Raw genomic sequence first — 13,875 nt, 5'->3', positions numbered from 1 at the left:
GGAGTATACAAATCTTCTCTTATGTGGAGACCAAATGGCCGTCCAAGATGGATAACATGCTTCACAGGAATTACTTTTAGTAAAGCTTTACTAAAATATTAGCCATGTGGCCACAGGACTGTTGGTTTCACATCATGGTTAAGAAAATACTAGCATACTGAGTTTTCTGTGAAACGATATACAAGCATACCTTGTGCACACAAGCAAAGAGAAGGTGGCGGGGGCAGGGGACACAAAAAGCTTTTTTTCTTTTAGGGCAAATGATTAAGGACAAGAGAATATGGAGCTTTGTTAGCTCAAGACAGTATCTGCTGTTTGATGGCTGATTGTATGCACTCTGAAACAGTTCTTCAGATAAAACCAATCATTTCTTGATCCTGTCCCATCAAAACCAAACACTTACTAATTACTGTTTCAGTGCCAAATATATACCCTAAGAGTTGACATTTCTATTTTAAAGGGTTACAGCTATCTCACAGGGACTGAGCTAAATGTACTTTATGCTTTTTCTGAAGTACAGTCACCACTGCACAATGGTAACCAATCTGAAGATTAATAATGAAGAACACCCTTCAGGAAAAAACTGAAATTCATCAAGCTGAAAAATCTAAAATTTGTTCTACTGTCTAATAAAAATATAAAGTGCATCAACAGCATAAGGAATTCTGATACCAGTCTGTACTGCAAACTTTCCCCAACAACGCATCAAACATCAATCCAGTCCCGATGTCAGTCATGGGTACAAACATAGCTGGAGGATTTCTTTCTCTCTTTTTCCTCTTTAAGGGCAGGAGTCCTTTGAAATAGTTAGCGTTTAACGTGGCTGACACATAAATAATCTGACACATTAACAGTACTTCTGGCTTCACATACTAACCTGGACTTCTGATCAAGATTAGCCCAATAAAGGAAGTCATCAAATAAGCCTAACAAAGCTATTTTGAACCACATCTAGTTTGGTACCCTTCATTCTTCTCCTTTAGCATTTGAAGACAGCAGGCTGAGTTGGCAGATACTGTTTATGGACCCTTGAGGTTGTTTTTCTCAGTTCAATCTGTTTTACTGAATTCTTGATAATAGGAATAAGATTTGCAGGGAGAGCAGGGATACTGGGAAGGTCTTCACTGGATGTTCCCCATGAGGCCAACAGAGAAGCTGCTGTCTGAATAGTTTCCAATTGAGTCGCACCTGTCTCTTTATGAGACCATTCCTCCTCTGTTTTGGTTTCCTTGGTCCTTTCTTCTTTGTGACGTGACAATGTCCTCTAGACTCCTATGATAGGATTAGCTATGTTTGCTGCTGCGCTCCCTGAAGGCCTGGGCGGATGGTTGACCAGACGTGTTGAGGAAACAACTCTGGTGACCATGGGCTTCAGTGGCGGAGAAATAGTTGGTTGTGGGGCAGTCTGAGGGATGCTTTCGCTGGACGTGCCCCCTGGGCTGTCGCTGGGATTTGCTTGTTGCAAGGAAACTTCAGGAACCTGTACGCTGGTCACAGATGCTGCCATCACAGCCGGGGCAGAAATGCTTCTGCCCTGAGCGCTGCCAGTCACTGGGCCAGTCTTCACAGAGCCAGGAAGTGAAGACACAGACGTGCTGTCTTCACTGTCTACAGACAAGTCGAGGCTGCCGTCATCCAAAGCTGTCAATCTGACACCTTCCATCGAGTGTGTTTTCTTTTTCTGAAGCACGTGATTAGGTAGTAGTTGATGAAGTTCCTTTCTTCTCAAATGCATTGCAGCAATTTTCATATCCATCTCAAACATCTTACTATTTATCGCTTGCCTATAAACTGTATCTGTGAAAGACTGGATATCATAGGTGAGATCAATACTGAGAACGTCAGAGTTTTCTGGCTTTTTTAACACTAACCCAATCACCCACATTGTACGAAATTCTTCCCTGTCAGGATTTTCCTTGGGTGCTGGAAACGACTGAGGATTCACATGTGCCAGTGTAATAAATTCATTCTTCTCCAAGCTTCCAACCAGGATTCGGATTTTTGATTCCACCAAGCCCACCCATTCTAGATGTTGTTTTTCTGTTGGCGCGCTTGCTAGAAGTACAATATAATGCTTGTACTTTTGAAAGAAGCTGGGAGCTTCAAAAAGTTTGGACCACTCTGCCTTACTCAGCAAAATCTCATGTGTGATAGCAAGCCCTTGCTTAAACTCCTCAATCATGACCATCCTTGTTGAAACAGACACGTTGTACGTGGAGTTCTGCTGTGGGTACGCTGGTGTAATTATAGGCATGAGATGGTACCTATCGCTGGGATTTACTCTTGGGTCCCAGACAGGCAAATTAAGATTCCGTTCTTCAGGCTCTTTCAGTAGCACTGGATTTGGCCATTCCCATTCAGAAAACACCAAGAAAAATTTACGTACAAGAGTTGATGCTATCGCGTTTGGATAAAGCTGGCAAGTTCTTGCTACTAGCATCGCCCAGGAAACACCTCCTAAAAAACCTAATATATTGGAATAGATATTGTGGCATTTGGCCCACAACTTGATGGCTCTCAGAGTTAATCTAAAGTTGTCAATGTTTGGTACTAGATGTAAAATCTCATCAGTTACCCGGCAACCATTAAGACTTCTTATGCACCTAATATCTAAATTTTTAAGCAGACTGTCATCTCTTAGGTCCAAATCTTCCGGAATAGTCTGCAGTGCTAATCTTGCAAACAAAATATCAATCTCTATCCCATCAAAACACAGTTTGATAACTGGTACAAATGCCTCTTCAACAGCCCTTAAATCCTTTACTTCTTCATGTAGTTTCAATTTACCATAGAAGGAGGTGAAAAAATCGCTTCGATCAACATGTCTTGGTGCCACGCACAACGCGTCGATATCTGCACCTTTCGTATGCACCCCTAATCTATAAGAACCGAATGTAAAGATTTTCCCTCCAACGTTTTCTATTACAGCTTGTGGAAGACTCTTGCTTTCACTGATTTCTCGTATCCATTCCTTTACCAGGTTATTTAATTTCTCCAAAATCAAAATCCTGCGCTGTAGTTCCTCTTCCTCTTCAAAAACCCCAAAGGGCTTCAGGGTTTCAATTAATTTCTGGGTAAGTATGCAGTCAGTCTCCCTGGGGGGTGCTAAACTGATGGGGGAGGAGATGCCATAGTGCTTGGGCGGCGGCGGGGTCTGTTGTGATCCCGGGGTGGTCACCGGAAACGGCATCATCTCTAGCGCTGGCCCCGCCACGCCGCGTCCCCCGCCACCGCGACCTCCGCGGCCGCCGCCCGGGTCATGATCCGCTGAGGCGGGAGGGGCGGGGCTCCTACCAGCCCAGGTCCGACCCGCACCCGCTCCGCTCCCGCCGCTTCAAGCGCCTCTCCAGCGTCCCCTCAGCCCCAACATGGCGCCGGGGCCCTAGCTGCTGCGTTCTAGAACTCCCACGCACGCCACGCCGCGCGCCACGCAAGCCACGCGCCGCGCGTGCCACGTATGCCACGGCGCATGCGCGCACGCATAGCCTCATGGGGGCTGTAGTTTCCAGGTCGCCGCCGCGGCTTCTGGCCGGTGGGGGCGGGCACGGCCGCGCCCCGGGGTTCGGCCCTGTTATAACTGTTTTAGACGTTTGCCCAGACCTACCGTCCAACTCCTTGCTCGCCATTCTCTACACCTCGGGTCTCCTTCCTCTCCAGTGGCATCTTCAGGTGGCCTTTGCCCTCTGGCCCATCCTTTAGAATCCCTCTATGGCAGGGTCCGTTGGTGGTAAGCAGCTCCGTGGCATCCTCCGTGGCCCGGCGCCTGGGTGGTGGGGCAGCCAGGACCGCAACTCCGGGTTCTCGGTCCTGTTCTCTCCAGCTTTGAAGGTCCCATCGGCTGACCTCTGGTTTCTGCGGTTCCGGGTGGGGAGCCTGCTGTTCGCCTGTCTTTTCTTCTCGGCGACCGTAAAAAATCTCTGAAGTGTCCTGCAGCATCACCACTAGGCAGCAAGGGGTAAACTTTTCGTTTCTCTTACAGAGGAAGCACTGGGATTCCTGAATCGGAAGACTGGTGCTTTTCATCCCATGCTCCCGGATGACTCTCAGGCATGTCCGTGGAGTATGCCCTCACCCCATTCTCTTGATCCTCTTCACGTGGACATGTGACAGACCTTCTCATCCTGTTCCCCGTGTCTCTCAACCCATGTTTCTGTCTGCGTGATGCCAGGTCTACCTCGTTCTCTAATTCTCTTCAGTTATATTTAGTCTGCTGTTTAAGCCATCGCTGAAGTAATAACCATTTACAAACTTGCATTTTTAGTACTAAAAGCATTTTCTTGTTCTTTTCCAAATCTTCCTTGCCTTTTGGGATGACAGTCTGTTCTTTCCTGTTTTCTTTCTACCTTTTATTTCATTAAACATTTTAAAAATACTTACTCAATATTTTATATCTAATGGTTCCAATTCCTAAGTTCTTGAGAATCTGATTCTACAGTTTGTTTTCTACTGACTCTTTTCAAGAAGCATCACTTCACGTGTCTCGTAATTTTGGATTGTTAGCTTGTCTCTGGCCAGGCTTGGGATGCCTGTGTAGATGTCCTTCCAAAGAGGATTTACTTTGTTTCTGTCTGATGTCCTTGTACACTATCAAATTATGTACACAGTAATTTAATTTCTTATCCAGATCACTTAAGTAGTGCAATTTTGAACCCCAAACACCTGAGAGGAAAGGTGATTTTCAATTCTAGGAAAGAGTAGTTTTTCCCACCCAGAGCCCAGGTCAAGAGAGATAATAACTCTTTGTCATCTCCTTTTACCAGGTAGCAGATTCTTCCTATTCTGTCTTTTCATTCAATGTGTCACCCTTTACAGTTTCCCAATATATGTGAGGGTCTCAGTCCCAACTTTCTACTTCCTAAGGTCCCAAGGCTCTGTGTCTCTTTCTCGGACAGCTATTAAACTTAAATTTCTTGGTTATAAAGACTGGCAAGAGCCTGTGGGGCAATTGTAGCTTCATAATCAGCTAAGAGTCTAACGTTTCAAGGTCCTCATTTTGTTTTGTTTTGTTTTTTCACCCTTAGGGATTACTTTACTTTGGGGGGATACTCAGCTGTGCATCTAAAAGGAGAATTGTTATAGTTCAGCCAGCACTTCCAGGCACTTTATATGGAAAGATCTTCTAGGATAATTAATCCCACATGTTGCCAGTACCAATTTCTCAACCTATTTCAACATGGTTTGCATGCTTAGCACTCCAGCAGCACAGCTATCAGTAAGGTATTTGGTGACCTCCATGTCGCTCACTCCAATGATCTGCACCTTTTTTGACCTACAGTAGCCTCACATTGGCCTCCACGGCACCACACTCTTTTGTTGTCTTATACATCTCTGGCCTCCCCTTGGTCTCATTTGCTCCTCCATTACTTTGCCTCTACAGTTGGAGTTCTTCCAATTTCCATATTAAGCCTTCAACTCTCCTCATTGTATATATATTTACTACCGGGTCATCTATCAATTTTCACAGCTTAAAATACCACCTATTAACAGCTTAATGTAAGTGTACTCTTCTGAGCTCCAGATCCATATCATCTGACATCCCATCTACCACCTCCGTTTGGATGTCTCAAACTTAACACAGTCTAAAGAGAACTCTTACTCTTCCCTCGATAACTTGTTTCTCTCTTGGGAGTCACCACTTTGGTAAATGGCATCTCCATCTACCCAACTGCTCATATCAGAAACCTGGGAGTCATTCTTGACACACCACCCCCCCTCTTTCTCATCTTCAACATCTAGTTCATTTACAAATATTGATGATTCTACCTCCAGAATACATTTGGGATTCATCAACTTCTCTCTACCTGCTTCCTCATAACTCTAATCCAGGCTACCATCAATTTTCGCCTAGACTCCTACAATAAGTTAATCTATTACTGACTTTTCAAAGTATTTTTTACCCAGTAGCCACAGTGGTCTTTTAACCCCCTCAGTGGCCTCTCATTTAATCCCTTCAGTGGCCTCTCATTAGTCTAAAGTCCAAAATACCTAACAACCCCTGACCATCTCTCCAGCTTCACCTCCCACAATTTCCCCCACCCTCCAGCCACATCGCCTTTCGGTGCCTTGCATTTATTTCATTCTCTCTCATCTCTGGGTCTTCGCACAATGCTGTTCCCTCTGCCCAGAAAGCTCTTCCTGCCCCACTTACTGTCTACTACTTTTCACCTGGTTAGTTTTGTCAACTTTGAGATTGGCTTAAATTTCATCTCCTCACAGAGAATTTCCCTAACCTCCCTGCTAAATTAGCACCTGTACTTTTCTTTCATAGAACACGTCACAATTTGTAAGTCTCCGTTTTTCGAGTGATTGTTTCTTTGTCTTTATTTGCCACTGTAGACCCTTAGCGCCATGAGAACAAGATCTATTTGTTTTGTCAACTGCTATATACTTGATCAGTACCTGATCAAGTACCTACCATAGTAGCACTCAACAAATATTTGCTGACAAATAAATAAATGAATAAGCACAACAAAGAAAATTCTTTCACCTTCAAATCACTGGCTAATCAATATCCAAAAGACCCATCTCTTGAGTTTTAGTTTAGGTAGAGGGACAGTTTCAAAGCCACACACTGTGACTCTGGGGAAATCATTTCACGACTCGGTTCACGCTGCTCGCGTCAGTCGGCTGCAGGGAGTTTCTCTGGCTGCGTGACTCCAGCACCTCACTATCCTGCAGCTCCTTTTGATTTTAACATATTCCCAGGGGAGATTTTCGAGGGTCGGGGGCTCATACCCAATGCTTAAGGATGTGGAAGGACCACGCAAGAAAGCACGCCAGTGTCGTGGCAGCCTTTCTGGAGAAGCTGCTGTCCCGCAGTGCTTACTAAGAAATGAAACAGACATATCTATAATCAAGAAACTCCATTCCCTGGAGATGACCCCCAGAGAACTCTGCACAGGCCCTCAAGAGGGTCATCATGCCATTGTCTGTAGTACGAAGGAGCTGGATGCAACCTGAGAGCCCATGATTAGGAGAATGGATAATGGGGTATATGCAAGTGATGGGAAACTATGTCTCAAGAAAAAGCAAGGAGCTGGATTTACATGCAGCACCATGGGTAGAGCTAAATCTTAGCTACAGAATGTTCTTAGTTAAAAAGAAAGCTTAAACTTTGATACAGTCGAATTCATCTACCTTTCCCCCTACGGTTTGCACCTTTGAAGCCTTATTTATGAAATCTTTCTTTTGGCTGTATAACTTTACCTCTGACTTGTAGGTTTTTAATGCATTTGGAATAAGGATCCCACTTGACTTTTCCTTCCCTGCAATGTCCACCCTGGCCATACTTTGGCCAATTCCTATTATGTTTTGTGTTTTTCAAACATTTTACGCCAGTTCTGATCTCCCCCTGTGTTCAGCACCGAGCCTCCGGAGGTTCCTTGGCCAGAAGTCTCCCGAGGGAGGACGGGGTGCTGCCAGCCAGGCCCCAGGTGGGCAACACCAGGCTCGGGAGAACGGGGCTGCTAGGCCTCCTTCCGACACCGCGCTTCTACGTGAAACTGAAAACTAGGAATTTTTTTTTTTTTTTTTTAATGAAACTGGCTATTAGCAGCTAACCATTCAACTTTATGTTCTCTTTGAATTGAAAGTCCTCAAAAATGTCTTTTAAGTTCAATTAGTTTTCTAGTTTTAGACTGATGGAAAAAGTTGGGCATTGTTTTGTTTCCCCCAAACTACGTAAAATAAACATTTCCCTCAACGACGGTATCACTGAGAATAGGCTCAGAGGAAGTCTCACTCAACAGGCAGCTACTCTTCAATAAAAGGAGAAAAGAATCCAGATCGCCTCGTTCATCCTGAGATAAGTGTTACTAAAAATCAGATTCGTGGCGGGAGGAGAAAAACATCCAAAGAAAACAGCACAGAGAGGTTGGGGGACTCAAGGGGACAGAATTCACGGCACACAACCAGCAGGTGGAGACCGCGGAGGCTTCGCGAGGCGCCTGGACATCCCTGTTTAGTCGGGGCTCAGGCCCATCTGCCCATCTGCCCATCTGTGGATGACGGCAAACACCCCCAAAGTCAGGCACTCAGACGACACACCTGTCGCCACCGCTCCAGCCGGCCTTGGAAGAGAAGGGAGGCTGGCAGGTCACACCGTTGGCGCCAGAGCAGCGCTCCTCCTCACTCAAGCCCCCACCAGCACTAGTGGGCAGCCATGCCGTCTGCACACCACTCCCACCTGCCCTCCCCCCATCCCCCCCCACCCCCGCAAAGAAAACCAATTCCAACCCTGGAGTCTTGGATGCACCCGGAAGCAGCCGAGACTCACAGAGGAGCTTGCTCTTCTAATTTGCATCCACCCTTAAACAGGCATTTAACGAGCACCTACTGTATGCCAGACCACACAGACACTGAAGGGCAATTTGTGACAAGCCCAGTGCTGATGCAGAGATGTCCCTGCAGAGAGAACCTCAAGCCTCGGCGGCTCTTAGAAACCCTCTAAGCTTGTCTCCTCGGAAGAGGGCACCCAGAGCCAAGGAGGCCCTGCCTTCCAGCATCGGAAAAAGGCCGGCCTCTGAGGGCCGGGGTAGGCCACCCAGGAAGGCATCCACCGGCACAGAAAGAAGCTCGCACTTCCCCTCCTCAAGGCACCCAAGTCCCTCAGCCGGCGCCCCCATGAGAGCCAGCCTGGGCTGAGGGTCCCGGGGCACAAGGCCACCGGCCCCTACGGGAGGCGCAGGGCGTGGCCAACAGACTGAGTTCCTCCAAAGAGTCCAGTCCAAATTGGTGGTTCCCACCCGAGGGCGAGCTTGCCCCCAGGACACTCAGCAAGGCCCAGAGGCGGCTGTGGTTGTCAGGACTGGTAGGGGTGCCGCATGCATCTAGCAGGCCGGGCCTGGGACGCAGCTAAACGCCCTACAAGGCACAGGGCAGTCCCCTACAGCGAGGAACTGCTGGCCCAAAGTGCCAACCGGGCTGAGGCTGAGAATCCAGTTTACAAGCTCTCTCCCATCCTGGGAACACAAATAAACCCTGCCCTCCCGCCCTTCCCCAGCTGCTGACAAAACCCACATGGCGCGCCCTCCCTCCCTTCCCCAGCCGCTGACAAAACCCACATGGCCCACCCTCCCTCGCCAGAGGGAGCAGAAGCGATTACTGTCGTTATCTCGGGCACCGGCCCAGAGCCCGCTCTGTGGGGCACGGGCCCCACAAGCCAGCCCTCTGGGAACACGCGCTCTGCGGGGCACGGGCCCCACAAGCCAGCCCTCTGGGAACACGCGCGAGCAGCTCTGCAGCCCCGCCCACGCCAGCCGCCGGCTCCCGGGGCTCACTCACGACATTCTGATCCTCTGGAGATCACTGAGAAGCTGGCAGCTGGGAAAGGCAATATGTATGGAAAACAAACGCCAAAAGTGCCTGAGCGCACCAGCACGGGCGCAAAACCATGGCCCAAACCGTTCAGGGGAACCGGGTGGATTCTTCCTTCAGTGCCCTCGGGAAGTGCCTGGTACAGCCGCTTCTGCCACCTGCCCTGCTGGGGCATATCCCGGTTCACCCGAGGGGGCCTGTGGTGGGCTCCCAGCCCCAGGAGCCTAGAGGGCGCTCGCAGTGGGCTTTTAACGTGAGACCGGCGAGCCCCAGCTCACTGACACGGGGTGGGTCTTCTGCCGTGGGAACGATCCGGGAACGATGAAGATCACTGTGACTGTTCAGTAACCTGAAGCCTGGGGAGGCCGGCATTCGTTCCCGTGCGCACGCGTGCCCGCACATGCACGCGTGCCCGCACACGCACACGTGTGCACGCACACGCACGCGTGCCCACACAGGCGGTCCCTTCCTTTTGCACGCTTTGCCAGGGGAATGGGGACAACATCACGTGTCCTCGGGGAAAGAAGAAGGGAATCAGGGTGCCTGGAGCCTGCTCCGCGCTGGGTCCCCATCCTCCGCAACAGTAAACCCCCCACCCCGTGGACCCCGAGCTCCCCGCAGCCGGTGCCACCTCACAGCGACACTCAGGCCGCCCGGGGCGCCAGCAGCATTTGGGGCTCATCGCAGACAGGCCACCCAGGAGGTGAGGAGCCCCCTTCCCTGGACACAAGACCACAGGTGTCAGGAATGTGGGCAGAAGCCGCCAGGGGAAAAGCGGCCAGAGGGGCTGGAGATTCCTTCTCATCATCAACGTAAGGCAGCTGGCACCCACCCGACACCAACACCCTTCACTCCCCCTCCTTCAAGTCTCTCTGTGGTTCCCACCGTCGTGAGGAGGCAGGGGGTCTGGGACCTTGGGGGTGCGCTAGGAGATGAGGGGGCATCTGCAGATCGGGAGGGGCCGCATCGGATTCTTTACACAGGGGAACAAGGCAGAGCGTGAGTGTGTGTTCACGTGCGTGAGTGGGAGAGCGTGTGTGTGCATCCTTGTATCATCAGGATCCCCAGACAGACCCTAATGCAAAGGTCCCGGGCTCTGGTGAAGCTCCGCCCGCAACCTGTGGAGCAGGGCTGGATGGGACGGGCCTGACTACAGGGTCCTCAGCGCAGGGCTCTGCGCCTCGGTAGCTGGCGAAGGGGACAGCACGGCCAGGAGGCACAGAGCACCCAGGCCACGCCCAAGTCAGAGGCCGGCCAGGAAGGCCGACTCCCTGGGGCCCGGGAAGCCTGCTCCAGGCAGGTAACACAACCCACTTCCAGCCCAGAGAAGTGTGTCAGTGAGACCTGTCCGGTTCAATAGACTCTTTCTTTGAAAGGTTTCGCAAAGCCACCACCAAGTTGAATACGCTGTGGGCCTTCTCCTGCCTGGACGAACGTAAAAGGAACAGGTCTAAAAGGGGTCTGTGAACAGGAGCACAAAGCCCTGCTCCCCGCAGATGGTGTCCAGCCTCGTGGTCACCCTGCTCCCCCCCACCCCCTGGCCGGAGCGATCACCCATGTGACATAGAGCAGGCCTTCCAGGGCCCACCTGGGACCCGAGGCACAGCGACCCGCAGGACAGGCAGGGCTGGCCCGGCCCACGCGCTCTTTGCTCCCCGTTCAGCAGAGAAAACACGGGGCAGGACAGTGACCGAGAGCTGAACACCCGCCCTCTCCACCCACGTGACGCAGCCCCTTACAGGGCTCCTCGAGGAGGGGAAGGGACCCGGCCTCCGGAGCACGGCGAGGCGGGGTCAGGACAAAATCCAAACCCCTGCAGCCGGGTCTGTGGGCGGGGCGTTCAGGTGCGTGTCCAAGGAGAGTTAAAAACAATAACACAGGGCTTCCCTGGTGGCGCAGTGGTTGAGAATCCGCCTGCCAATGCAGGGGACACGGGTTCGAGCCCTGGTCCGGGAGGATCCCACATGCCGCGGAGCAACTAGGCCCGTGAGCCACAACTACTGAGCCTGCGCGTCTGGAGCCTGTGCTCCGCAACAAGAGAGGCCGCGACGGTGAGAGGCCCGCGCACCACGATGAAGAGTGGCCCCTGCTTGCCGCAACTAGAGAAAGCCCTCGCGCGGAAACGAAGACCCAACACAGCCAAAAATAAATAAATTAATTAATTAATTTTAAAAAAACACAATAACACAACATTGTAAGTCAATTATCTTCAAAAAGATTAATTTTTTTTAAATAGTTAAAAAAAAAACCCAAACAAACAAAAAACAACCCAGTAACATCAGCTACTCATTGGTCAGTTTTTCCTTATCCCCCATGCCTGCAACTCTGCACAACGTCGGTGATAAAACACTCCCCCCCCCCTTAAGAGGGACCCCAACCCCGTCCTTGGTCCACCCCTGCCTGTGAGCGCACAGAACAACCGCGTGCAGGAGGCGGTCAGGATGCACGGCCGAGCAGAGAGCTCTGCACACACCACTGCACCAGCCCTGGGATCACTGGATCCTCCAGATCACGAGACTGAGGCCAGAAGGGCCGCCGAGAGCCCACCGCCAACCCCAGTGGCCCCGTCAGGCCCTGGCCTGCCACACCCTCGTCTTCACACTCTAAAGGCACAAGGTGGGTTTCGCACCAGAGGAGAACCAGAGAACATGAGCATTCGCGACACCTGGGGACACACACAAAACGTCAGCGAGGGCTCAAGCCCCTCGACCCCGCAGCACCACGAAACCGAGTGACAAGTCTCCTGAGGCCACTGAACGTCCTCTGCTCTGAGCCACACGTAAGACCAGTGCACTTGCTCATGTAAAGCCACCATTTTCTCTAGGAAACTAAGAAAAAGTCAAATGTGACCTGAGATACACTTAAGAGTCTTTGGGCATTCGAAAAAAACCCATTTTTTATGGCGCTTCCCTATTAAGATAATGAGCTTCTTTCCACCAAGTGAATAAAAGCCAGAGGCAGAGCAGCGTCCCGCAGGGCCTGGAGCGCCCCGGCCCAGGGCAGGGACTCAGCACTGCCCCCAGCACGACCTCCACTGCCCCGGCGCGCCCCCCAACACACCGCACCTCCGGAGACCCGCTTCCCCCACCGGCTTCGCATCCGCTTGCCCCTGAGATTGCCCCGGCGCCTCGGGCACTGAGGGGCTTTCTGTACCGCATGTGCCGCCTGCACGGGACAAGGTCCTCTCTGCGGCCAATGACACGCTTGCCAGACCCCTGGACGGTCATCTTCAACCGGAAGGAGAAATCGCCCCACGGCACTGCAAGACGCCATGAGGAGCACGGAACGACCACCAGCAGGCGCCCTGCAGCGTACACAAACCGCACGGCCAAGACAGCCCCGCGGGGGGGGGGGGGCAGAAGAGTCACTCCCCAAACGCTGCCGCGGCAGAGGCCGACTGTCCTCCTCCGACAAACACGCCTTCCCGGCGCTTCCCGGAACGGCGCCCGCGCCTTCTCCTCGCCCCTCCTCACCTGCCGTCACGGTGTCCACGTCCCTGGCTGCCAGCTCCTCCATCTCCGACCTCTTTCTCAGCTCAAACCTCCGGGACAAGCCTTCTCGGGGTTTCCATAACTCCTGGATCAGGAGGGGCTTCTCGTTGTCGCCAAACACCCGGAAGCCCTCGGCCTGCCACTGCCGCCCGGAGTCGCCGGCCTGGCCCACCACGTCGCACAGCACGTACTGGCCAGCGCGCTCGGGGCTCAGGGCGTAGCGCTCCAGGGCCTCCTTCACCAGCTCCCGGGCGCTGGACGTGCCGGTGGCCAGGACGCTCTTGTAGTGGGTGCCCGTGCACACGCTGTCCCCGAACACCTTCAGGACCCCAGGGGCCGAGAGCTGGGTGGAGAGCTCGGCCGGGTCGTCGCCGGTGCCCAGGCTGGAGCAGGTGGCGTCCAGGTCACGGTACTTGTAGCTCAGCGTCCGGGACAGCACGCTGGACAGCAGCTGGCCCTGCCGCTTCAGCTTGCTCTTGGCGGGTGGGGACATGATGAAGTGGGTCCCATAGAACATGGTGGGCCCGTCTTCACGGACGAGCACCGAGGGCTCTGGCCAACGGCAGGGAAAAGGCCGCGTCCTGGGAGAAAACGAAAGGCGGGTTACCATCGACCAGCAGGGCAGCAGGAGCCCACGAGGCTCAGGGGAACATCAACAGACTGGACCGGCCGTCGAGGGCCCGGCGCCCCAGCAGAAGCCGCGGACGCAGCACCTCGGCCGGGTCCAACAGTGAGGATACAGCCGAAGCCGGCGGGACCGCGGGGGACAAAGCAGGTTTGAAGGGGCTGAAACGCCCTTCAAGGAAAGCCATTACTAGGAAGCACGGTGAGGTCACCCAAAGGCAAGACACGAGAAGCCTGGGCACCACGCACTCCGCGCGGCAAGCTGCCAAGAAACAGGGCCGGCCAGGGTGGGGCTGGGTGGTGCTCGCAGGGCAGAGTCCCGGCCTCATCTGAGTCAGCCCCCATCTATCCCATCGCACCCAGAGAAAAGTTATAAACAACTCAGAGCGCACAAAGCCCCGTCTTCCTAAACTCCACCTCCCCCGCACCACAGCCTATGCTACAG

At 52.4% G+C, this 13,875-nt stretch overlaps 2 protein-coding genes across 2 annotated transcripts in view; both read right to left on the bottom strand.

The window, feature by feature from the left end:
• The window catches only part of RADIL (Rap associating with DIL domain), a 57,340-nt gene extending 43,959 nt beyond the window's left edge, over window positions 1-13,381 (bottom strand). Inside the window, exon 1 of the mRNA XM_061208953.1 lies at window positions 12,789-13,381. Coding sequence (XP_061064936.1) covers window positions 12,789-13,323 — 535 coding nt within the window. The 5' untranslated portion in view covers window positions 13,324-13,381. The remainder of the gene's footprint in view (window positions 1-12,788) is intronic.
• PAPOLB (poly(A) polymerase beta) lies at window positions 519-3,399 on the bottom strand. Its single transcript, XM_061208504.1, has one exon. It carries the CDS (start codon window positions 3,191-3,193, stop codon window positions 1,265-1,267), a length of 1,929 nt encoding a protein of 642 aa, XP_061064487.1. The 5' UTR covers window positions 3,194-3,399; the 3' UTR covers window positions 519-1,264.
• Window positions 13,382-13,875: the final 494 nt, after the last annotated feature.

The sequence above is a fragment of the Eubalaena glacialis genome, chromosome 13 (genome assembly GCF_028564815.1).
Source record: "Eubalaena glacialis isolate mEubGla1 chromosome 13, mEubGla1.1.hap2.+ XY, whole genome shotgun sequence".
NCBI classification, from domain to species: domain Eukaryota; kingdom Metazoa; phylum Chordata; class Mammalia; order Artiodactyla; family Balaenidae; genus Eubalaena; species Eubalaena glacialis.
Note: the sequence above shows the minus strand (reverse complement) of the source record. Positions and strands in the feature narration are given on the sequence as shown.

Bases quoted from the DNA above. Each gene is read 5' to 3' on its own strand.
- PAPOLB (XM_061208504.1), bottom strand. From the start codon at position 3,193: ATGATGCCGTTTCCGGTGACCACCCCGGGATCACAACAGACCCCGCCG.